This window comes from Bactrocera neohumeralis, chromosome 5, assembly GCF_024586455.1.
Source record: "Bactrocera neohumeralis isolate Rockhampton chromosome 5, APGP_CSIRO_Bneo_wtdbg2-racon-allhic-juicebox.fasta_v2, whole genome shotgun sequence".
Taxonomy (NCBI): Eukaryota; Metazoa; Arthropoda; class Insecta; order Diptera; family Tephritidae; genus Bactrocera; species Bactrocera neohumeralis.
The window spans coordinates 7,440,609-7,465,343 of NC_065922.1; the positions used below are offsets into that span (position 1 = coordinate 7,440,609).

At 32.6% G+C, this 24,735-nt stretch overlaps 1 protein-coding gene across 1 annotated transcript; it reads right to left on the bottom strand.

The window, feature by feature from the left end:
• Positions 1-1,356: 1,356 nt before the first annotated feature.
• Positions 1,357-24,362, bottom strand: LOC126759218 (uncharacterized). The gene is made up of 4 exons (XM_050473923.1): positions 23,991-24,362; positions 2,256-2,614; positions 2,051-2,170; positions 1,357-1,980 (listed from the first exon to the last, which is right to left on the bottom strand). Exons 1-4 carry the CDS (start codon positions 24,005-24,007, stop codon positions 1,838-1,840), a joined length of 639 nt encoding a protein of 212 aa, XP_050329880.1. The 5' UTR covers positions 24,008-24,362; the 3' UTR covers positions 1,357-1,837.
• Positions 24,363-24,735: the final 373 nt, after the last annotated feature.

The window sequence follows — 24,735 nt, forward strand, 5'->3', positions numbered from 1 at the left end:
TGTCCCCGGAGCGGTCTTTTGAGCTTGGTGAACAGCCAGAAGTCGCACGGCGCCAGATCAGGTGAATACGGTGGTTGCGGAACGATATGGGTTGAGTTTTTGGCGAAATGATCACGAATTACGAGGGCAGTATGGGATGCTGCATTATCGTGGTGTAAAAACCAAGAATTGTTTTTCCACAATTCCGGCCTTTTTAGGCGGATAGCGTTACGCAAACGACGCATAACGTTCAAATAATATTCCTTGTTAACTGTTTGACCGGTTGGAAGGAATTCATAATGCACAACACCACGATAATCGAAGAAAACAGTCAACATGACCTTGATTTTTGAGCGATTTTGGCGCGATTTTTTTGGTCTCGGCTCTCTTTTGGCACGATATTCGCTAGATTGATCGGTTGTTTTGGGGTCGTAAGCATGGATCCAAGTCTCATCGCCAGTTATAATGCGTTTCATAACACCCTGGTAGTCGAAAAGCATCGTTTAACACTCTTCAACGCGACGCCTTTTTCCAAAAAATTCAATGTTTTCGGTACCAGTCGAGATTTGGCGCGCTTGAGGCCCAAAACATCCTTCAAAATGGTATTGGCCGAGCCTTTCGATATGCCAACTTCATCAGCAAGGTCTCTAATTGTTAATCGACGGTTTTTCAACACCAAATCTTTGATTTGTTGAACGTGAGCTTCGTCGGTTGAGGTTGATGGTCGCCCTGGTCGCCCTGGACGCTCTTCGTCTTCGACACGTTCACGGCCGGCTTGGAACTCACCATACCACTTGTAAACATTTTTTTAGACATAGCCTCATCACCAAAGGCTTTCTGCACCATCCTAAACGTATCCGCAGCGGAAAATTGATTCCGTAAACAAAATTTAATGCAAATTCTTTGCTCAACAAATTTCGACATCGCAAAAAACGAAAAACTCACTTTTAGCAGCTCACAAAACAACACTTATCTCAAACACTAATGAATATTTTGACATAAAATTTGACATAAATGTGACTGACAGTACTACCAACCTAAAAAAAAATAATTCTCTAAATCCTTCGACGCGCGCAGTTTAAATTCAAATGTCACCTTATTTTTTCATTTCAATGATAATCACTGGTTGAGCTCGAACTCGGATACTGAAGATGACCTTATAGAGTTTATATTTAAATAAAGGGCCTTATGACCTTATAGCCTTCTTGAATTTGAGGATCTTCTCCACATATCTGTAATGCAAAGCTATCCTCTCGTCCACATGAACATATAAAAAAATATGCTCAAAAAATAAAAAGAACAACAACGAAATTGGATTTTCGCATTTTTTATCAATACATATTTAAGTTTATTGTAATTGTTTACGACAAATTTGTAAAATTTACGCTGACAGTATGTACAATAAAATATATAATATACACGTAAACTCAAAAATACATACAAGTATATAAAATAATAATCATAACACATATAAAGAAGCTTAAGAGCACTGAGGACGATTCTAACTCCAAACGAAAATTTCAATTAAAACAAAAGTGGAAACAATTATAAAATAAAATAACTTAAATCTAGACAAAACGATAAGCTTCTACATATGTACGGGTGTGGAGTGAAAGAAAAATATACAGTTATAAGGTGTTTATAATCACAAAGCAATTACAACGCTGAAGCGCAGCGCTGCAAGTGCGCAAGAGACAGCTAGATAAGTGAAGAAAGCTGAATAGCTTACAGTTATGTATGTTTTTGCATTACAACTCATGGAAAAGAACTTGGAGGTGGAGGAAGTTATCAAATTAACAGGAGTAGAAACTGTTTTGCAAAGAAATTTTCACATTTCACTGCGCGTGCGCGTCGCGTCTTAGTTGCGCTTCCTCAAGGCGAGACGAGCATGTGGCAGACGTCTCGCTTGCTCTTTTGGCTCCTGTTCGGACTCCTCGGCGGCGGCATCATCGGCGGGCGCTGGTTCGGGCTTGCCGGGTTTCGACAATTTACGGCGGTTCACTGCGGCGAAAGTGCAAACAAAGTAAAATTATATAATAATAATTATTTGGCATTCTCGTTGAATACTCACAGGCTGAATTGCCGCCCTTGAAGCCTTTCGACGATGGAGCTGGCGCAGATTCGGCGCCTTCATCAGCGTCTTCGTCGTTAGAGGGCGCTGGCTTGCTCTTTGGTGTTGGCTTCTCAACAGCTGTGGGTAGTTAAAAACAGTTAACGGTAATTAAGTATACATATAGATACATTTTTGTTGTTTGTGTTGCTGTTTGCACACTTACATCTGTGTTTCTTGGCGTCTTGTTGACGACGTTTCAGCGAGTTCAAGAAGTCATCGTTGGAACGGAATGGCCGAATGACTGGTCCTATCACCTTTTTGGGTGCTTCTGTGGTTGTTGTAGTGCTGCTTGCGCCCAAGCCATCCTCATCGCCCTCCTCACCCTCGGCAGCGTTGCCTTCACCATCATCATACTCATTGTCCTCCTCTGGTGCGGCTGTTGTTGTTGTGGTTTTTGCCGCCTTACCACCGACTGGGCGCCGCAGTGCCGGCCGCTTGGGACCGCTTGGCGCAGCGCCTTCCTCTTGCGCGTATGTGAGGGAGAAGCAGCAGACCAACGCTAGAACGACCAGCAAAAGTGTGCTGCCAATGGAGGAGAAAGAGGGGAGAATTATTAGCATTAAACAAATTAAATAAAACACAAACGGCAATTTATAGCTCAAAAAAGTTTCGAGTAAACAAGTTTGGTGTGGCCATAAAGTGGTCAGCTTGCGCGGCAATTATTGTGGAATTTTTGGGCTGCCGCTGCAAGATTGCCACTTAATCGGCATTAACAAATTCAAGTAATAAATAAGCGAAATAAGCAAAAGAAGTAACCGCACAACAACACAACAGCGTGTGTGGTGAAGGTTCAGTTGTGCTGGTGAAGGACGCAGCTGCCTGTGATAGTCTTAGAGATTAGCTGCAAAAAGTTACGTATACGCCATGCTGGCGGCGATGGTGACAGTGCTGGCGTTGCTGTGTCGCTGCCGCTGCCGCGTCTAACGGTCGTTCACTAAGTTATTAGCGCGCTTATAACCTGCTGCGCGCCTCACCAACTTTTGTTGTTGTTGTTTTTGTTGCTGTTGGTCAACTTAGCTGTTTCATTTAGCTGCCGCACTTAGCAACGCCACAAAGCCAAGTCCGAATTTAAAAAGTGCTTATGCAAAATAACCAGTTTCAAACAACGGTTAAGCGCAACAACAGCAACAAAACACATTTATTGCAAGTAACATTTCAAATACGAATAAAATGGGAATATTGAGTAACAACAACAACAGAAAGGTATGCGAAGTAGCAAAGAATTAACATTCTCTGGTTTTGGTTTGAACAAATGCATTTGCATTTCGAATAATAATAAAGTACACAGCACAATAAAAAAGTGTCTAAAGCCGTGCATACACACACACACATACTCGTATATGCATACATATGTATGTACATACATATGAACGCACACATTTGTTCTTCAACGCCGAGTAACCGTTTCTAACGCGCCTTTCGCTGCATTTACTGCTATTCTGTTGACCGCTTTTTCGCCGTCACTTAGTAGCAGCGGCACGTTTGTAACCGTTAGAGCGGTAAATAATGCACTTACACTTTGGATTGTGCACCGCTAGCTATCGAAGCGCCGAATGGCAGCCAAAGTCAATGCTAGCATGAACTATTCCAGCTGTTGGCCACTTAGTATTTTCCTGCCATATGGATATAGTACTAAATATATTAGTATGTACGTTAAACATTTTGCCAGATTATTTCAACATTTGCACATTACCTAAGTAAAGCAGCTCACATTATAAAAATCGTTGAAATGATATTTACGTGTACATATGTGAATGGTTTCAGAAGTGCATTTTTTTAATGTTTTAATAGTAAGAGGCACAGCTACAGTGAAATTTGGAAAAAATACACTTTTTCCATTTTTGGTAGCTTATACCTTTGAAATTAATATACTAAAATTTCAAATCAATATCTCAAATAGTTTTTGATTTACAGCTATTAAAAGGGTAACCACCAGTTTTTATTTCAGCAAACAAAATTTCTTTATAAAATTTTACATACGAAAACTGAATAAATTTTTTGGCCAAAAACGTCCATAATTTTGGATTAAACTCAAGTTATTTTTAAACGTCACCATTTGGTCAATTTTTGAACTGTTTCATCGCAGATGTACGCATTGTACGGAGAATATTTTTTAGCTTGAGGAGAGTTATTTCTTGCATGGTTTCAACCAGGAAGAAAGCCGAATATCTGCAGCACTGAAATACACTTTTTAGCGCCGTCGGAGAGCTCGTGTAACTCAAAATATATTTAATTTTTTTTTTCAAAATTTCTCTACGTATTCTTGAAACATGTATAAATATGCCCTGAAATTCTCATACAAGTCTGAAGACTCGCCAAACGCTTTGCAGCTTGAATGGGATGTACTTTTACTCCCACCATATTCTCTAGACTTCGCAACTTCGTACTATTGCTTGTTCCGGTCTGTGCAAATGTTTTGGTTGGAGGAACATTCACCTCAAATCAGGACGTCAAAAACCTTTGGACCAATTTTTTGCCCGCAAGGATCGAAATTTTTTTAACGTGGGTTAATCCCGAAAGATGACGAAAGGTATTGGGTTAAAATGGAAAATATAAAATTTCATAAACTGTTTTATACAATATAAAAATCATGTTTAAATTGCACGAAATTGCTTATTGAAATACCCAATATTTCAGCTGAATTTGCGATGAAGTTTTCAGATTATGCAAAATTCAGAAAGTAAATTTATTCCGTGTGGAAATCTATTGCTACTAATGGGGACTTTAGATATTTTCAAATCAGTTGAGTTGTCTTAAACTTTACTGAGATATCAATTCCTCCTGTCTTAGAATAAAACAAAAACAAACAAGTAAGGAAGGGCTAAGTTCGGGTGTCACCGAACATTTTATACTCTCGCATGATAAACTGATAATCGAGATTTCATTATCCGTCATTTGTCATCATCATTGGTTCCTAATGTATATATTATACAGAGAAGGCATCAGATGGAATTCAAAATAGCGTTACATTGGAAGAAGGCGTGGTTGTGAACCGATTTCACCCATATTTCGTACATGTCATAAGGGTGTTAAGAAAATAATACATACTGAATTTAATTGAAATCGGTGTAGTGGTTTCTGAGATATGGTTTTTGGTCCATAAGTGGGCGACGCCACGCCCATTTTCAATTTTTAAAAAAAGCCTGGGTGCAGCTTCCTTCTGCTATTTCTTCTGTAAAATTTAGTGTTTCTGACGCTGTTTGTTAGTCGGTTAACGCACTTTTAGTGATTTTCAACATAACCTTTGTATGGGAGGTGGGCGTGGTTATTATCCGATTTCCTCCATTTTTGAACTGTATATGGAAATGCTTGAAGGAAACGACTCTGTAGAGTTTGGTTGACATAGCTATAGTAGTTTCCGTGATATGTACAAAAAACTTAGTAGGGGGCGGGGCCACGCCCACTTTTCCAAAAAAATTACGTCCAAATATGCTCCTCCCTAATGCGATCTTTTGTGCCAAATTTCACTTTAATATCTTTATTTATGGCTTAGTTATGACACTTTATAAGTTTTCGGTTTTCGTCATTTTGTAGGGGGTGGCAGTGGGCCGATTTTGCCCATCTTCGAACTTAACCTTCTTATTGAGCCAAGAAATACGTGTAGCAAGTTTCATCATAATATCTCAATTTTTACTCAAGTTACAGCTTGCACGGACGGACGGACAGACGGACGGACATCCGGATTTCGACTCTACTCGTCACCCTGATCACTTTGGTATATATAACCCTATATCTGACTCTTTTAGTTTTAGGACTTACAAACAACCGTTATGTGAACAAAACTATAATACTATCCTTAGCAACATTGTTGCGAGAGTATAAAAACGAAAATAATGATATGTTGTATACGGGAGTTGGGGTCGTATCGACCCGATTTTATCTATTTTTGCTAATAACACATTATACTAACATGACTCATACTAATAAGATGCTCCCTGGGTGTAATTAAGGTACCTCATATACCATCCCCAATCTTATGAAGACAGACGCATGTTAGAAAATCCTGGCAAGTGCTAAGGCTAGGTCAAGATTTCGCTCGATTTTATTCATTTTAGACACAAAGATACGTAAAACACGTTCTCTCAATTTTATTGAGATACCTTACATATTGCCCGTTATATGCGATATACAGGTACCGGAAGTTCGAAAAAGGTGTGCTAAGGGAAGTATTTACTCGATTCAAGCCATTTTCCACATACAGACATACTATTGTCAGAAAAGGATTTTCAACTGTGTATCTCACACATTGACCAATATTTTCTGTCGAAAGGCAAATATAGATACTGGAGTCCGAATATCCGGTATATAAGGGTTGGAACAGTTTATGTTCGATTTGGACAATTTATAGTCATAAGGTGACATGGTTTAAAGGCACTTTTCGAGTAAAGTTTTATCACGTTACCTGTATATTAATTGCTTCTTGATTTGTTTGTGGGAAAGTGAAAGAATCGAAAGGGATTTAAAATAGTGTTATATGGGAAGTTGGCGTGGTTGTACTTCCATTTCACACTGTTAGGAATATTAAAATAATGTCATGTAACGAATTTGATTTAAATCGGTCCAGCAGGTCACGAGATATCTGATTTTACGTAAAAGACTGCGGCGCCGTGCCCATTGTCCCATTTCGACTACACTTCTTACAAAGCTGTCTTATACCATCTCGGTGGTAAAATTTGTTGTTTCTGACGTATTTAGTTATTTATTTTTTGGCTTTTAATAGTGGTTTAAATGAGAATGTACCGTTATATGGTAGGGTTCTTATTGATTTATCTTGTGCGAATTTGGTTATTTTGGCTTGAACGGTTTGAGAGATATACATATATGTATATTAAACACATTAGAAAGAGGGACCACGCCCACTTTTTTAAAAAATGTTTGCCCACACGTGCCCTTTGATACTGCGAAGCCCTGTGCGAAACTACAGTTTTATATCTTAATTTAGCTCTTAGTTATGGCACTTTATGTGCTTTCAGTTAATGGCATTTTGTGGGCGTGGCAGTTGTCCGATTGCGCTCATCTACGAACTACGCCGTACTTTTCGATAAGGACCATGTGAACCAAGCTTCATAAAGATATCTTGATTTTGTTTTTTTTTTTCAAATTACAGCATGCACGGCAGACGGACGGACAGACAAACAGTCAACTCCTGGCGTCATATCATTTATATAATATTATAACAAAGCAACATGTGGAATGACGTAATATTTAAAAATGCATATTTACAAAATGTAGTACTTCCTGGAGGAACCGCCAGGTTTTTAAGCGCTAAAATGCAAAACAACGTATCATCAAACAAAAAAAAATCGAAATTGTGTTTTTTTTGCTTACGATTCACCACAACATATTGCATATATAATATATATATGTAGCATAAAGTTTTCAGCTTCCGCTGTCAAATATAACCATTTTGTAACCAATATATAACCAATATAACAAATATATATAACCATTTTATAACCGAAACTCAAACTTTGTTTCAATATGAGTGGTTTCTATTATATCGTTTTTCCTTCGCCTGTAAGCTTATGAAAAGTAATTTTACGTTATCTTGTATTTTAGGTGAGATAAATATATTTTTTTGTTTTCAAATTCATAAAAAATCGTATATTATTTTTTATTGTTTTTTTTTTTAATTTTATTTGCACACTTTTTGGTTAATAATTTTGTAATAATTTTAACTTAATGGCCTGGCAACTTTCTCATTGAACTTTAGCGGCTCAATACCCTACGTATTACAAGCAGATTGTAACAACACCAACAACTTCTTACAATTTCATTTAAAATTCATTGGAATTAAATTACTTGTACATTGCGTAAAAAGGCACCAATTAAAGCCGTTTAAAGTAAATAAAAGTAAATAAGTTTGCATGAATGTACATACATATGTATGTGCGCAGTTACATTATGCCTTCACATTGCAGGCTGCTCGTAGTTAAAGAAGGAAATAAATCACAAGCAAACAAATGTACAAATATGTGTGTGTAAATGTGTTGAAACATACATATGCGTATGGGTGGGTGTGTAGAAATTCCCAGGAAATGTATCCAACAATAGCGCAACAAAACGCCACAAGCGGTTGACCTCAGGGCCAATACATTCGGCGACCTGTTTCCACATGCCATACTTCTACCGGCTGCAAACACCTTTCCAACAACTTCATTTCGTGCCATTACAATTGCAAATCACATCACTTCACATCACGCCACGCCACGCCGCACAAAAGACACAGCTAATTTCATTTCGATGGACACATGGACGGACAAATTAATGATCACAATCATGTGCCTGCACGCCTGCCTCAATTGTGCTTGATGTGAGCGTTGTTGTAGTTGTTTTTGCTATTGTCATCGATCAAGTTACATAACAAAATCGCTGGTGTACCTTCAACTGCGCTCAGCACTCAGCGGCGTGTGTGTAATTTGCGCCGCAACTTTTCGAGCATTTTTCACCCGCGCGCCACAATTAAACGGCGAGCGCGAAGGCAGCAAACAAAAGAAAATGCTAAATCACAAAAGAAAAACACTTAATTGTGTATTTAGTGTCATTTGTATGCGCCGATGGCAGCCAGCAGTCGGACGCTGCCGCACAAATTAGATTTAGCGCGAAGCGACCACAAAGAAATGTGCGCTGAATTCGAAGTGTTGTTGGATTTTTTCTATTTTTTTTTATTTTTTTGATTTATTTTTGTAATTTATTTTCTTTGTTTTTATTGCCGTTAATTTATTGTAGAAAAAACTAACTATTTTCGCATTTGTGCTGTTCTATTTGTATCACGAGCACGTCGCTTGACATTTCGGCTGAGCTCGTGCAACCGGTTTAACCGGGTGAAACACAGAAAAAAGCTGCCGCGTACACATGAGCAGCTTCTAAATGTCTTTTAATGGCTATGCATTGCTGTTGTTGTTGTCGTTGTTGTTTATTATTACCACTTTTTTGCGAGTAAGTAAAGAAGTAACTGAATTTAATGGCACAAAGCAGCAACACACACACACACACAGACACTTGGCACATACACACAGCGTTCAAGCAATTGTTGAGCAGAAGACATATTGTTGTTGTTGCAAAAATTGATTGGCTGCTGCTTTGGCGATTTCAGCATGCTGCGCTGCTTGTTTGTTTTGTTGTTGCAAGCACACATTCTTGCAGTTCAACACACACACAACTGAGTTTACAGTATTTTCTATTATTGCCTAAAGATACATTCAAAGAAATCGCAAGTAATAAAAAAAATTTATGTATGTATGTGTGTGTGTGTTTGTACAAAGTTGTTTATGAGTATCCAGCTTTGCTTGCAAATTAACCTGTTATATAATCTTGGCTGCAGAGTTATCATTAACGTCATCAGCAGTAAAAATCCCCGCACACACACATACATACCTGCATACATAGACACATTTGTGTCTACATAAACCAGTTAGTACCGCATTCCGAGCAATAATTTTTGGTGTTCATCGGTGCCTGTCGTCAGCTCAGCCCAGCTTAGCCGGCTTAAGGAATATTTTTGACGAGTTCTCACTTTTTTCCTACCAGCAAGTTTGTCTATTATTGTGGTTAGGGTGTGAGGTTGGAGCGGCTAGTGATAATAACGCCATATTAAAGATATTAGCGGTAGCTCGTAGGGTTAATTGCAACTCCCTTTGAGTATTCTTAAATCAAAAGCTGAACTGTAATAGTAAAAATTGAAATATTTTGCAAGCCAACCGCCACCACTAACCACCTTTTACTTCAATTTTTATTGTAATTAAGTTCAACTTTAACCCGGGCAGGGTTTCCACTTCACCTCCTTACATATGTATCTCTGCATTAAAGCGCTGCTTAGCGCCCAGCAGTTGGTCGCTGGTCATTAAAGACAAAGCGCTTGTGACATCCGAATAATTATCTGACAATTGGGTAGACAAGGTGAGTCAGCAAGTACCGCCATATGCCCATAAATATATATAATATATTTATATTTGTGTGTAATGGCATGCATTGCGCGCTTGGCGAAGTAATTGAAGTTGGGCTTAGCGTTAGCATTATGTTTCAACGTCACGAATTACAAACGTGACTCCTCGCTGAGCGGCGATGTCGCTTGTAAGGCGCCGCGTTGAACATAATTTTTTATTTCCCAAACTAAGGATGGTCAGTTGTAGCAAAATTATATTACATGTGTGTATGTATATATGTATGTATGTATATGTATGTATAGTATGTATGTGTATGCAAAGCTTTGTAAGAGTTCAATTTTCCGTTGTTGGTATGTTCTGGCACTGAAGGCGTTGCTTGTTTATGCAGCCATTATTCCATTATAACAGTTGTAACCAAATTTGTTTGAGTAATGAATATATTGAATATGTAAAAATACAATAACGTCAGCTAAAATTCAAAATAACCTAACACTACTTTTCATAAGTTTACAGGCGAAGGAAAAACGATATAATCGAAACCACTGATATTGAAACAAAATTCGAGTTTTGGTTATAAAATGGTTATATATATTTGTTATATTGGTTACAAAATGGTTATATGTATTTGTTATATCGGTTATATATTGGTTACAAAATGGTTATATATTAGTTATATCTGACAGCGGAGGCTGAAAATTTGTAGCTACGTATATGCAGTATGTTTTAGTGAATCGTAAGCAATAAAAAACGCAATTTCGATTTTTTGATGATACGCTGTTTTGCATTTTAGGCGACGTTATGTATAAGGATGTTCATTATGATTACGGCTATATTACAATTTGGCTCCAGAGGAGTACTTGGGCGGTAATGTGGGTTTAAAGTAAATAAGTAAGTGCTTAAGCAAGTGATTGAGAGAGTTGCCACTAATTAAAAATTGTAAAAGTGGCTAAAGTAGTGCAAAACGTGCGCCAAACGTTGAAAAGCTTTCACAAAAATATGCATGCAGCCTTTTATTTAGAATTGTTTAGTTATAGAGTTTGCATTGTTCAAGAAAAATCAAAAATTTAACTAATTATGAAAATAAGCCAAAATAAATATGTCATAGAGTTGCCAACATGTACAGTATTTACCAAGCGTAAAGCTTTTAAGCAAAACTTACAGAAAGTATGCTTGCAGATTACTATACTCAACAAATTGAAAGGAAAAATTTACGATTGACGTGCTAAGCGGTCTGTGGTGCATTTGAGGTGTCCTGTTTATGAAGTTGAGTTCAAAAATTTTTCATCACATACAGTTATTTTTGTCATTTCGGTAAATGGCGGTGGTTTGACCCCTACATCGCTTGACTACAACAAAAAATTCCTTTAGGTTAGGAAATTTTTACTATAACTTTCGGTTTTAAAAACGGTTTAAAATCAGCAAGAAACAGCCTCTAACATTTAAACATTTTGGAAAATCATTAACTATGCTTTAGCAGTTATTATTTCATTGTTATACTTTAGAAAGGTGTTATGATTCATAGCTGAAGAGCAATTAAAAGTATAATATAAACTAATTAATAATAAAATGCATGCAAAGCACGTTTTGATAATTGTTATGCCTACAAATAAGTAAACACACAAACAAAAAATGTAGATACTTTTATGAATGAATGTAGGAAAAGCTTTTAACTAGGTCCACTAACTGTTAATATTTTTTATGGTATCATGACTAAGGCCGCTAATACGTGCATTCTCACTTTTCTATGAGACGTGTTAGCTTATTGCTAGAGGCGAGAAAGCTGAATAGAAATGTTTAAGAGGTCGTAGTGCATTTATTAATATAAAATTTTGAATAAACAACTAAAATATGGCTAAAATATTCGTAATTTTTAATATTTCGATAAAAATAATTTTTTAGAAAATAGAAATTTAAAAAAAAAATTAATCCTTTTTTTTTTGAAAATTGAATTTTTAAATTTTCGAAAAAAATATTTTTTTATAAACAACTAAAATTGTTCTAAAATAAAATATTCTCAATTTTTAATTTTTCGAAAAAAATTAAATTTTTAAATTTTCGAAAAAAATATTTTTTTATAAACAACTAAAATTGTTCTAAAATAAAATATTCTCAATTTTTAATTTTTCGAAAAAAAAAATTTTTTTTTGAAATAGAATTTCTAAGTTTTCGAAAAAAAATTATTCCTTTTTTTGAAAATTGAATTTTTAATATTTCGAAAAAAATATTTTTTTTTAACATTTAGAAAAAAATATTTTTTTTTTTGAAAATTGGGTTTAGTGAATCGGACCAGAAAAAATCGTATACTGATACGATTTAATTATCTATAATCTTACTTTCATATGCTTTTCCAAACATATTCCAAAATAATAGCCACCAAAAATCTTTAAATATACATAGAAATGGAATATAATAATTGGTACAAAAAACAGGTATAAAAATTGGTATAGAAGCAAAATTGAAATATAAAAAAAATAAAATATTTAGCTATCCAACTGCTATTTGCCCTTGTTGTTGGCGTTATTGCATGCAGAGACTAGCATTGAGAGTCTGAAAGATCTTGCTACACTCCCACTATTTGTCAGCTCGAGGTAAAAGGTGGGTCACACGTAACGAGGATGATTTGTATTTGTGCCAAAGATAAAACCAAACAGATAATGGTGTAGGAGTGGTTGATTGACAAGCAAGAGCTTACATGATGGAGGACGCGCAAGCGAAGATAGTAATAAAATTAGTGAGGCAATTTCAAACGACTGGCCATTTTAGTAAAAGAAAAAGTACTTTTTCAAAATAGAATAAAAATAGAAAGTAAAAAAATAAAATTTTTTCAAAATAAAGACATTTTAATTGAGATTTTTTTTAAATAAACTATTGCAGAGCATTTGAAAATGAAAAAACGAGATTTTTTGATTAAAAATTTGGATTCTTTTCGAAGTCGTAATAAGCCTTCTCTAATATTTTAATTACAAAAAATAGTCTATTTTGTAAGGCGTTAAAATTTCGTGAAAAAAAAAACGATTTTTTGTAGAAAAAATAAAAATAAAAAACGCCCATTTTTTTGAATTTTTTCAGATAAATTTTGGAGTTATGTAAAAAAGTCTTTACACAGAAGTTATAGATATTTTCATTAGCTACAACATTACCATACAACGTTTTGCTATAAAACGCGTAGTTTTGTTGGAAATCGAGATAAACCGTTTTTAACCCTTAAAAATTCAACCACGTCAGCTCCAATTTTTTACGGATCTCAGATCGCCCCTGAATTATTTAATGTTGGTTATTTTATCTTTATCCCACAATGTTTTTTTTTATTTTAAACATGATCAAGCCTGGTCTATGATTATTTCAACCAAAGAAATTTTTCATTTACAAATTTATTTTTTATTTGTAGTTTACTACTGAAGGTTGAAATGATTAAAAAAAGCAATAAACATATTTGTAAGAATTAGCTTTTATCATAACACGGTCACAAATATTTTGTATTTTTTTGAACATAAATTGACATTGGCTTGCAAGTTGTTTACTTTATAAATAAGTAATAAAGTGTAATTTTGCGCGAAACCACAACTTTCAAGGATAAAATGCACAAAATTTCAATGAAAAAGCAATTCGCTGCCACTTTTTCCACATATTCCGTTTCGTCACTGCTATAATAAATTTCGGTATTTTTTTCATCATCAAATCATTCACCTAGTTTAATTTTTACACGCGAAATTAGGTTAACCTATTCACTAATGATTTGTATTCAAGCGCCGGTTTGTCGCTTAAGTCTTTTGTTATGGCAATACAAATGAGATAAAGTGGCAAGCAAGCGTGCGCGGTGAGTGTGTGCGCTACTTGCAGCGGTGAGTATTTTCACAATACTGCAATTTGGAAATATAACGCGTTAGTGAAATGTTAAAAAAGGTTAAAAAGCGGAGGAGTAGCGAAAATAAAATATTTAGAGGTTGGGTAAATAGAAAAAAATTCAATTTCAATGCAATATTTATTAATATTCAATTTACATATTAAAATTACCAATATTTGTTCTGGTTATTCGGCTTGAAATTACATCTACGAATAGTACTGGCACAGACTAGATTTGTGCTAGGTTCAAAGTATAATTAAATTGTTGTTTAAAATTTTGAAAAATTGAGTAGCGTATTATAAAAAAAATTTTAATAATTTAATAATAATAAAAAAAATTATTATTTGTACTAAAATAAAAAAATCTTATAAATAAAAAAAAAAAAAATTATCAATATTATCAATATTTTTTTTGGTTATCCGGCTGGAAATTACGACTACGAATCGCATTGGTTAGGTACAAAGTATAATTAAATTATTACATATTAAAATATTTTGAAAAATTTAATACCGAATTTTAAAAAGTAAAGCAAAATAACTTTTCATTACTTTTATTAAAAAATTGTTTCTTAAATTGTTTCTGCTTGGTTGAAAAGTATAGTGCGATTTCTAATTATTAAAATAATCAAGTGAATTAAAATTATATACGGAAATATATCAAATTGATAATAAAAATAATAAAAAAATATTTAATCAGTAAAAAAAAAAATAAAATAAAATAAATAAAAAAAATTAAAGAATAAAGCAAATTAAATTTTCATAATTTTATTTTAATAAATTCAAAGTTTAGTAAATAATTACAACAATCATCAAACGAAGTATACTTTAAATATTAAATATTTCAATTGAAAGTATTCTGCACTTTATATTTATTTCATATTTATAAATTGTCGATTTAAATAAAATCGAAAATTTTGTGCAAAATGAAAAATTCAGCAAAGAAGCCTTTATAGGCGTCGTTGCTGCAACTAAAAATTTTGCTGAGTTGTTGTTTTTTTTTGTTGTAGCTGCAGAAAACACTCCTTGAGTAATTTTAAGGCATGGTGCCGAATTGACAGTTTTCTGCCGGATAAAAATCAGGGCCCCGACTGTCGTGGGAACGGCAAAACTCTCGCTGGTCTAACTCTTGCTGTTTTTTGCAACTAAAATATTTATATTTACAAAAAATTATTTGATTAATTTTTTCAAGTTTTTTAATGTTTTACTTAATTTACCGTTATAATTTAATTTAATCATTTCCAAATAAAATATTTTTATAAACAAAAATAAATTTATAAACAAAAAAATATTTTATTTTTAATTTTTTAATTAATTACCTTTATAATTTAATTTATTAATTTCAAGATTGCCAATTTAAGATATTTTTATAAACAAAAAATTATTTTATTTTTTTAAACTTTTTAATTAATTTACCGTTATAATTAAATTTAATAATTTTAAGATTGTCAATTTAAGACATTTTTAAAAACAAAAAAATATTTGATTTTTTTTTAATTTTTTAATTAATTTACCGTTATAATTTAATTTAATAATTTTAAGATAGTCAATTTAAGACATTTTTAAAAACAAAAAATTATTTGATTTTTTTTATTTTTTAATTAATTTACCGTTATAATTTAATTTAATAATTTTAAGATTGTCAATTTAAGACATTTTTAAAAACAAAATTTTTTGTTTGATTTGATTTTTTTTTTTAATTTTTTCCATATTTTAATTTATTTACCGTTAAACTTTAATTTGAACATTTCAGAAATATGAATAAAAATTATTTATATTTATTAAATTTTTGTTTAATAATTTTTTTAATATTTCAATTTATTTACCATTATAATTTATTTAATAATTTCAAGATTGTCAATTTAAGACATTTTTAAAAACAAACAAGTTAAGGGCTAAGTTCGGGTGTCACCGAACATTTTATACTTCGCATGGTAAAGTGATAATCGAGATTAATTCATTTACATATTTTTCAAATACCGTATTTTTGTAAAGTTTTATTCCGCTTCAACATTGGTTCCTAATTTTATACTCGTATTATACAGAGAAGGCATCAGATGGAATTCAAAATAGCTTTATATTGGAAGAAGACGTGGTTGTGAACCGATTTCACCCATATTTCGTACATGTCATCAGGGTGTTAAGAAAATATTATATACCGAATTTCAAAATCGGTCTAGTAGTTACCGAGATTTTTTGGTCCATTTTTTTTCAATTTTTAAAAAAGGCCTTTTTCTGCCATTTCTTCCGTAAAATTTAGTGTTTCTGACGTTTTTTGTTAGTCGGTTAACGTACTTTTAGTGATTATCAACATAACCTTTGTATGGGAGGTGGGCGTTTATTATCCGATTTATTCCATTTTTAAACTGTATATATAATTTATAGAGTTTGGTTGATAGCTATATTAGTTTCTGAGATATGTAAAAAAAACTTAGTAGGGGGCGGGGCCACGCCCACATTACTTTTAATGCGATCCCTTGTGCCAAATTTCAATTATCTTTATTTATGGCTTAAACACTTTATTTTTCGGTTTCCGCCATTTTTGATTTTGCCCATCTTCGAATTTTCTTAATAAATTTACCGTTTAATATCTCAATTAATAATTTCAGTTTTAGGACTTACAAACAACCGATTGTAAATTTTAAACATTGATATTATTTAATTTTTTTTTTAATTTTTTAAATATTTTAATTTATTTACAGTTAAAATTTAATGTGAACATTTCAGAATTATGAATAAAAAATATTTATATTTGCAAACAATTATTTGTTTAATTTTATTTTAATTTTTTAATATTTCAATTTATTTACCATTATAATTTATTTAATAATTTCAAGATTGTAAATTTAAGATATTTTTATAAATAAAAAATTATTTGATTATTTTTAATTTTTTTTTTTAATTTTAAATATTTTTATTTATTTACCGTTATAAATTAATTTTATTATGAACTCGTTACTCAAAAATTGCACAATTTGAAATATTCCAAGCGCCGAAAAGGCATGCAGATATGAAAATATTATTAATATGCGTTTATTTGCGTTTTTGTTTGGTGAGCTGAAGTATTTGAAAACAAAACTAATCCTGCATTAGCACAGAAATCTCTCGAACCGTAAGTGTAATCGCTCAATATGACTGCAAAAATGCCGTTTGCCATTGCCTGCGGCGGTTGCAGTAATCGCGGCACACTCAAATTGTCATAAACTCAAATACACACAACACAACCACACATAAGTATCTGCAAATATAAGCATGTATTAGTGCGTATTAATAATTGAAATTGAACAGCATTGCTGCGGCATATCATTTGCCTACATCTGTCTGGCAGGCCGCAGGCGGCGCAACTCCACACGGGTGCATGTGCGTGCGTGTGTGTGCGTTGGTATGCTGGAGCCGTTAATTTAAACGCGTGTTAAATTTGTAATTAAACTAATAATTTGCAATGCGAATATAAATAGCTTTGGCTGCACACGCGCTCACCAAGCCGGTTCACCGGGTACCACTTTGGCCCAAAGTAGTGGCCACAAGCAACAAAAAAACAACTGCCAACAAGCAATTGAAAATTACAAGTCAATTTTACGCAGAAAAAATCGCTAAAAAAGTGGCATGTAAATAACGTATTGCGTTTGCAATCGAAATGGCGCTGTGAGCGCGTGTCCAAACGCTTTGTGCATGCGCTGTACATGTGTGCCTATATAGCTCTGTGTATGTGTGTCTGGCCGCACCATCAAGTGGATTGTTCTGGCCAATATTGCCGCAGCTGCTGTGGCTCCATGGCTGTGCGATTGGTGCCGCAGCTGCAGACAAAGCTGGCGATGGACAAATCGGTGATACCAAACGGCCTTGAAACCATTTCTCCGCATAGCGGGCCGTATAAAAATCGCTAGCAAATGCTATACTAACGCCTAATTACTTAGTTATAATTGCTTATAGTTTTGTGGTGTTATAAAATGTAAATACATATATACTCGTATGTATATCTACTTGTAAATAGAGAAAGAGTTTTTAATAGAAAAGCTCGATTGGGTTAAACGAAATATTTTGAAATGAAGGGACATATTGAAGATACTGCATAACGGTTACTGAAAAGAATAGTAATAACGTAAAAATGCTTCATTTAGGCGCCTTTCTGTAACAATTTTTCTCTCTTAGATTTATTGTTATCCCAAAAAAGTGCATTCCATCAGCATTAAGTTCTCTACGAATTCCTGAAAGATTTTTTGAGGTCGCATAACGTTTTTTTTTATGCTGAAGAGTGTATATAAAGTTTGTCATGAAGCTTCTAACACCCAGCAGAAAACAAAGGAGATCCTATAAAATATATATGTACATTAGGGTGATTCAAAAATTTTTTTTTTTTTCAATTGGTACTCGCAAAAATAGGTTCCTAGACACCTCTAAGAAAGCCTCTCCAAATATGAGTTTTTAATTGTAACGGGAAGGTCCTCCGCCTAACGGTTTTCTATTTTTTCTTATTATCAGATAGAAAAATTTATATCTCGCTTCCAACTACTTGGAAAAATATCTTGTTAATTAGGTTTTGTAGGAAATTGAATGCTCTAAAATATGGTCTCTTATGATTTTTTCGTAAACCCAACCGTTTAAAAGATATTAACGGTTGAAATTTGACTATTTTTGAAAAAATTCTTTATTTCTTATTAATTTTATAACTCAATAAAAAAAAATTATTATGAATAGATTTTTGGAGAGGTATTCTTAGAGGTGTCTAGGAACCTATTTTTGCGAGTACCAATTGAAAAAAAAAAAATTTTTTTTTGAATCACCCTAATGTACATATGTATATTATATGCAAATGTTTAGCATTATAAGCTGAGCCAATTTACCATAACCGCCTGTGCGTTCTGTGTCTATATGTACATGAACTAGTCCCTCAGTTTTTGAGATATTGAACTGAAATTTTGCACACATTGTTTTCCCCCAAAGAAACTGCTCATTTGTCGAAATTGGCAATATTGGACCACCATAGCATATGGCTGCCATACAAATTGCACGATCGGCATCAAGTCCTTGTATGGAAAACTTTTTCAATTGTTGAGATATCTTCATGAAATTTAGCATGGACTACTGGTTTAAAAAATAATGTAATCTCTGAAGAAATTGTTCAGATTGGATTACTATAGCATATAGCTGACATATAAATTGAACGATCGGCATCAAGCTCTTGAAAGATTTTTTTGTATTTGCGAAGGATATTGTAGTTTCGGTGCAACGTTTTTTTCCCCGTTGAAGAATATTCTTTGAAGAGCGCAGATATGGTGGTGCCATATACGAGTTCTATGGCGGACTCTTAGTCACCTTCTACTATTTCTCGGTGCGAATTGCTAATGTGGAAATTACGAAATGATCATACTAAAAGTACCACTCACTGCTCTCTAAACAAAATCTTCTAAAATAAAATCATCTTAGATATTGTCTATAATGACATATTGAAATAATTTAAGGGAATATTCCAATATGTGCGCCCAACAGCGAAAAGCGGTGTTTACGTCAATAAAGAAGAAGATTCCAACATGTGGCATCGGTATATAGTGTATGACTAACTAACTCTTCAAATAATTTTCAGAAAACTTATAATAGAAAGTGTCACAATAATATGCACGGGCGTTTGGTGACACCAAAGTTCTCCAAGTAAAATTTGCTTCAAATTATGTATAATATTAAGAGCTTCTTGAAAACAATATACAACTTTGATCGACTTCAAGCATGATTCTACATATCTTTTGAGTCAGCTTTGAGGAAAATAAATCAACATTTGAATTATACACTGTAAAAAATCACGATATAGCAAAGTGCAGTGTTTCATAAGATTATCACTTGTTCCCATTTTCGTTTGAAGTTGATTTTCCAAAAATATATGTACACTTAAGATCTTAATTGCGAACTGTAATTCCAATAGTCATGATAGTAAAATATTCTTAATAACAAGCAGTGGTTCTCGACGTCTAAATCTATGTTTTGAAATATACTGCAAGAAAACTTAGGATTTTTGAATTATGTTCAAGTCACTCAATTCAACGTTGGTTGGTTTGAGTGAATTCTGCCTTTTCAAAATTCGTGCTTACTAGAAATAATATTGGTTAGTCGAAAAAGTCTTTTCGTATTTCTAATCAAACTTCAACTTATTTTTCCTTATATTTATACTAATAAATAAATAATTTTAATTTTTTTAACACCAAGTAGTAGCACACTTTCTAACTTGTTTTGCTAAAAGCCAAGTTTAAGCATTTTGCCCTGCAATTAATTTTGTATTCCAACAAATTTTATTCATTTTGCGAGTATTAAAACTCGACTTCAATAATATTTTCAATGATACGCTTCTAATACATATTCATTTTTACATATGTATGTTTTTGTGCTTATTTTATCAAATTTCGGCAAAATTAATTGAATTTTTATTGCTACTACAAATGCAGCTGCTACAACTGCCTACACCCCCTCCGGCTGCGCCTCTACCTTTTTTCAATCAATTCTTCACAATAACCAAGCATTGTGGCTGCGCTGTGGCATTGCTTCTTGACGTACTTTTTGTACTTGGTACATTGTGTCTTCTGCATTTTTGTCTTATGTTCAGCGCCTCTTGTTGAGTATTTTTTTTTTCAGCGTCAAGTTTTTCTTGAAATGTTTTTCGTTGGTCTGCAACCAGTTTTGCACTTTGCCATTTTAACCATTAATGTTAATTTAAAGTGAATAGTAAAGTTCAAATAGACAAATCTTCTTTTAGTAGCGTCAATTTGTGTTGTTGTTGTTGTTTGCGTTGCTTTTGCATTGATATCTGCTTTGAAGTTTTTGTTTCTTTTTCGAATAAAATTGCTACGTTGATTTCTCATGGGAAACAAGTAAGTTTCAAGAAATTAAATAACATGTTTGTCCGGCGATAATCTTTGCTGGTTATATAATAATGCATACGATTTGCCGAGTAACAGTTAATTTTAGACTTGTTCGATGAGTCGCCGCGTAGATGATGTTGTGGTGTGCAGCAAGTTATGCAGAATACAATTTACGAGAATAATATGTGATTATCATTGCTTGCCTTGAACCAAAGAAAGTTGAGGCTGCATTTTGTGATTATGAAATAGGCTGCAGATATATCTGAATGTATGGGTGTTTACGAAATATTTCATACAAAATTGTTAAAGTAACTTTATTTTGGAGATATAGTAGAAGCGTAAATAAATTTGGCGAGTTTTTATGAAATATTTAATCAAATTACTACTTTTTGCAGTCGAATGCCACGGAGTCTACATTTACACTATACAACAAAACGCTTATTTTTTTTTATTTGGTTGAAAATTATTCTTACAGTTATATTTAATCGTAAATACTAATAATATACAAATTTATTTACTTTTTAATTGAGATTTTTAATAAATTTTTGAGTTAATGCATTGTTTATTATTTATTCATTTTGTAATTTATAGTTGCAAAATAATATTTTAAGAATTTCTTAAGTTCTATAGTAAACTTTATGCTTAAAAATGTATATTTCACATAAAACTATGTTAAGTTAGGTTATGTTTTCTCAAATAAAATGAGATTTATATGCGCTCATTTAGCATAAATATGCTCAAAGGGAAAAAGGTTAGAAACAGGTATGTGTATTAAGTGCTTTTAGCTATTTCGGTATTCTAAGGAGCGCAGCGAAGAAGTAAAAAAACGAAAAGTGGGCAATTTGTTACCTTACTTTTGATAATTCGCTTTTTTTTTAAAGAAATATAAATTATAAATTATTATTAATGTACTGATTAGTTTTTCAGTAGCAGCTAAGCAAATGTGTGATCTTTTTAGTTTATTTCACAAAGACAAATTAAGTACAAGTAAGGTAAGTCTTAAACATTTTGCTATACGCTAAACAACACTTTTTGATTTGTGAAAAGAAATAAAAAAATTATGAAAAAAATCAACTAACAATACAATAATAAATTGAATAAATTTTTTTTTAAAATTACACTAGTCAACAAATCTGAAAAAAAATTTCGACTGACCAATAATCCAGTATTAAGTTGAATAAACAATAAGTGCGAATAATGCATTTTTTTTCAAAATATTTTAAAAAATACACTGGTCAACAAAACGGAAAAAAATATACTAATATGGTAGGAGGTATGTGGCGTATTTGAGGTGTCCTGACTACGAATTTGAGTTCAAAAATTCAAAATTCAAAAATTTTCCATCACATACAGCTATTTTTATCATTTAAGTAAATCGTAGTGATTTGATCCCTACATTTTTTGACTACAAGACAAAAAAAAATTGGAATTTTTTTACTATTATTTTCGGTTTTAGCAAGCAAAAATTACCAAAACACAGCCACTAACATCACTGTCGCAAAATGCCTGTAAACAAGTGTCATCAATACTTTCTGCAGTTTAAAAATAAGGAAAAAAATTAATACATACAAGACTTTAATATTAAAGAAATAAATATAGTGAAATACTTCTTGAACCTAAGAAATGCCGATAAAAAAAATATTTTTAAGTTTCATATAATTTAAATGTAACAAAAAAATTTAGGATAATTTTTTAAAATGTCCAGAATTTTTCCAAATAACTTAATGGTGTTTAAATGCTATATGTGTTAGCAATATTTTTTTCTTAAAATTATTTTCCTATTTGCGTTTTTTTAAATAAAAAAAGAGTTAAATCACTAAAATATTTTTAAATCAAAAACCATATTTTCCAATATTAAAAAAACAGAATTAGATAAAAAAAGGTTTTTTAATAAAAAAAATATATAAATTACTTAAATAATTTAGATCACAAAATTTTGTTTTCCAATAATTATCAAAGTTGTATTGTCGAATTAGATTAAAAAAAATAAATAAATTACTAAAATTTTGCTATATCAAAAAACCATATTTTTTCAATTAAAATTTTTTGTTTTTGTATTGTCGATTTACATTTTTAAATTAAATAATAGTAATACATTATTTAAAAAAAAAAATATTTTTTCCTAAAATTGTTTACACGGTTACTATTTTTTCCAATAAAAAAAAATTACTAAAATATCTTAGATGAAAAAACAATAACGTCTTATATTAAAAAAAAATTTATTGTCGAATTAGATTTAAAAAAAATTAAATTACTAAAATATTGTTAAATGAAAAAACCATATTTTCAGAAAAAAAAATTTGTTGACGAATTACATTTCTAAATTATAAAACATTGTAAATTAATAAAAAAAATACTTTTTATTGTTTTCTCGTTTGCAATTGTTTTCAATAAAAAAATAAATAAATTGATAAAATATTTTAGATCAAAAAACCATATTTTTAAAACAAAAAAAATTTTATAGAATTAATTTTAGCAAAAAATTAAAATTAACAAAAAAAAATTTAATTACTAAAATATTATTATATTAAAAAACACATTTTCCAATTTCATAAAAATTTGGTATACAGCCTATTTTATAATATTGTAAACAAATGAAGTATTGTCGAATTACACCGAAGCTTTTGGAAAAATCTTTTTATCAGCTATATTTTATTATTAACCAAACTCTCCAGCTATATGAGATTTAAGTCATTTTTTTCCATATTAGCACAAAAAATATTTATGATAATATAACTAAACAACTTCTCAAATAATAAATTTTAATGCAAATTTAATATTATTGCTACAAGACAATCAGACAATCCCAAGTGCAGTACTTATATAATCTATAAATATGTAAATAAATAAACTCAAAGGTCCTCTTCAACCCATTAAAGCATGCACACAGCTAACACTGCCTTATAATCGCATGCAGTTATATTTTATGCAGTAAACCTGCCAAGCGCTTTGTGAGAATCGAAAGACTTAAGACACGAACTCGTGTGCAGTCCAACCCAAATACTTGGCGTGTTTGCATTTCCGACAGCTTTGCTTTGCACAACTTCACCTTATTACTATTCTAAGTTTCAATGCATTTGAAAATCAATATTTATATATATCTGCATATAAGCATATAGTACTGACTGTTCAGGAACTTAAATATGCAAGATTGCCACATCAAAGCAAGTTCACTGCACTGCCGCCATGAATTCGGCGTGATTGCAACTTTTACATGAACTATTATGGATTGTGCAGTCCATTTAATAAAGGCGAAAAACATTAAAAATAACAGTATTATCAAAGTATGTATGTATGTATGTAGAAGTAGAAGGAAACACTCACATGTTGAAGAACTTCATTTTTGAATTTTGTTGAGTGTGTGCTGCGTTTTAACGGTAATTAAAAACGAAAAGCGTTAATCAACGAATTTAGCTCAACGAACAAACGCGGAATTACACAAAGTCTTTGTTGTAACGATTGTTTTTGTATTTTTCGTATTTTTTTTATTTAATTGTTTGTTTGGCTCGCCGAGCGTTTGCAGCGTATTGCAGCTAACAAAATTGAAATATTACAAACGTTTACAGGCGTTTAATTTGCTGTCTGGTTGATTGGTTTCTTTAACGATTTCGCCACCGTACTTGAGCGCTGAGCTGAGCTGAGCTGGAGTTGAGCGTGTGAGGCCACAATCACTTCTTAACAACGACTGTTTGGCATTTCAAATTCGCTAGATTCAAGAAAACAATTTCAAATCGGTCTGCTGACGGCACAGCGACGGACGTGTCGACGATTACGATGACGGTGACGGTGGCGGTTTCGGCGTTGCTGATGTTGTTGCTGATGGCGATGGTGATGGTGGTGACGGTGGTGCGGCGACTGCCTGTGACTCTAGCACTAGCTCTGGCTCTGGCGCTGGCTCTGCCGCTGCCGCTGCCTGTGGCACTGGCTGTGTCTATGGTGACGCAGGCGCCGTCGACTTCGCTCACACCAATGGGCTAGGCAAAGGCAAGTACACACATGCATTTACCCATTTGCCCATGTGTAGTTGGTTAGGTGTCAGCGGTGTTGCCGAGGTGTTGGTGAATATTGA

Excerpts from the sequence above, each read along its gene's own strand:
- LOC126759218 (XM_050473923.1), bottom strand. Across the intron at positions 2,171-2,255 it reads AGACGCCAAGAAACACAGAT|CTGTTGAGAAGCCAACACCA; the intron begins GTAAGTGTGCAA and ends AACTACCCACAG. Across the intron at positions 1,981-2,050 it reads CAAGGGCGGCAATTCAGCCT|TGAACCGCCGTAAATTGTCG; the intron begins GTGAGTATTCAA and ends CTTTCGCCGCAG.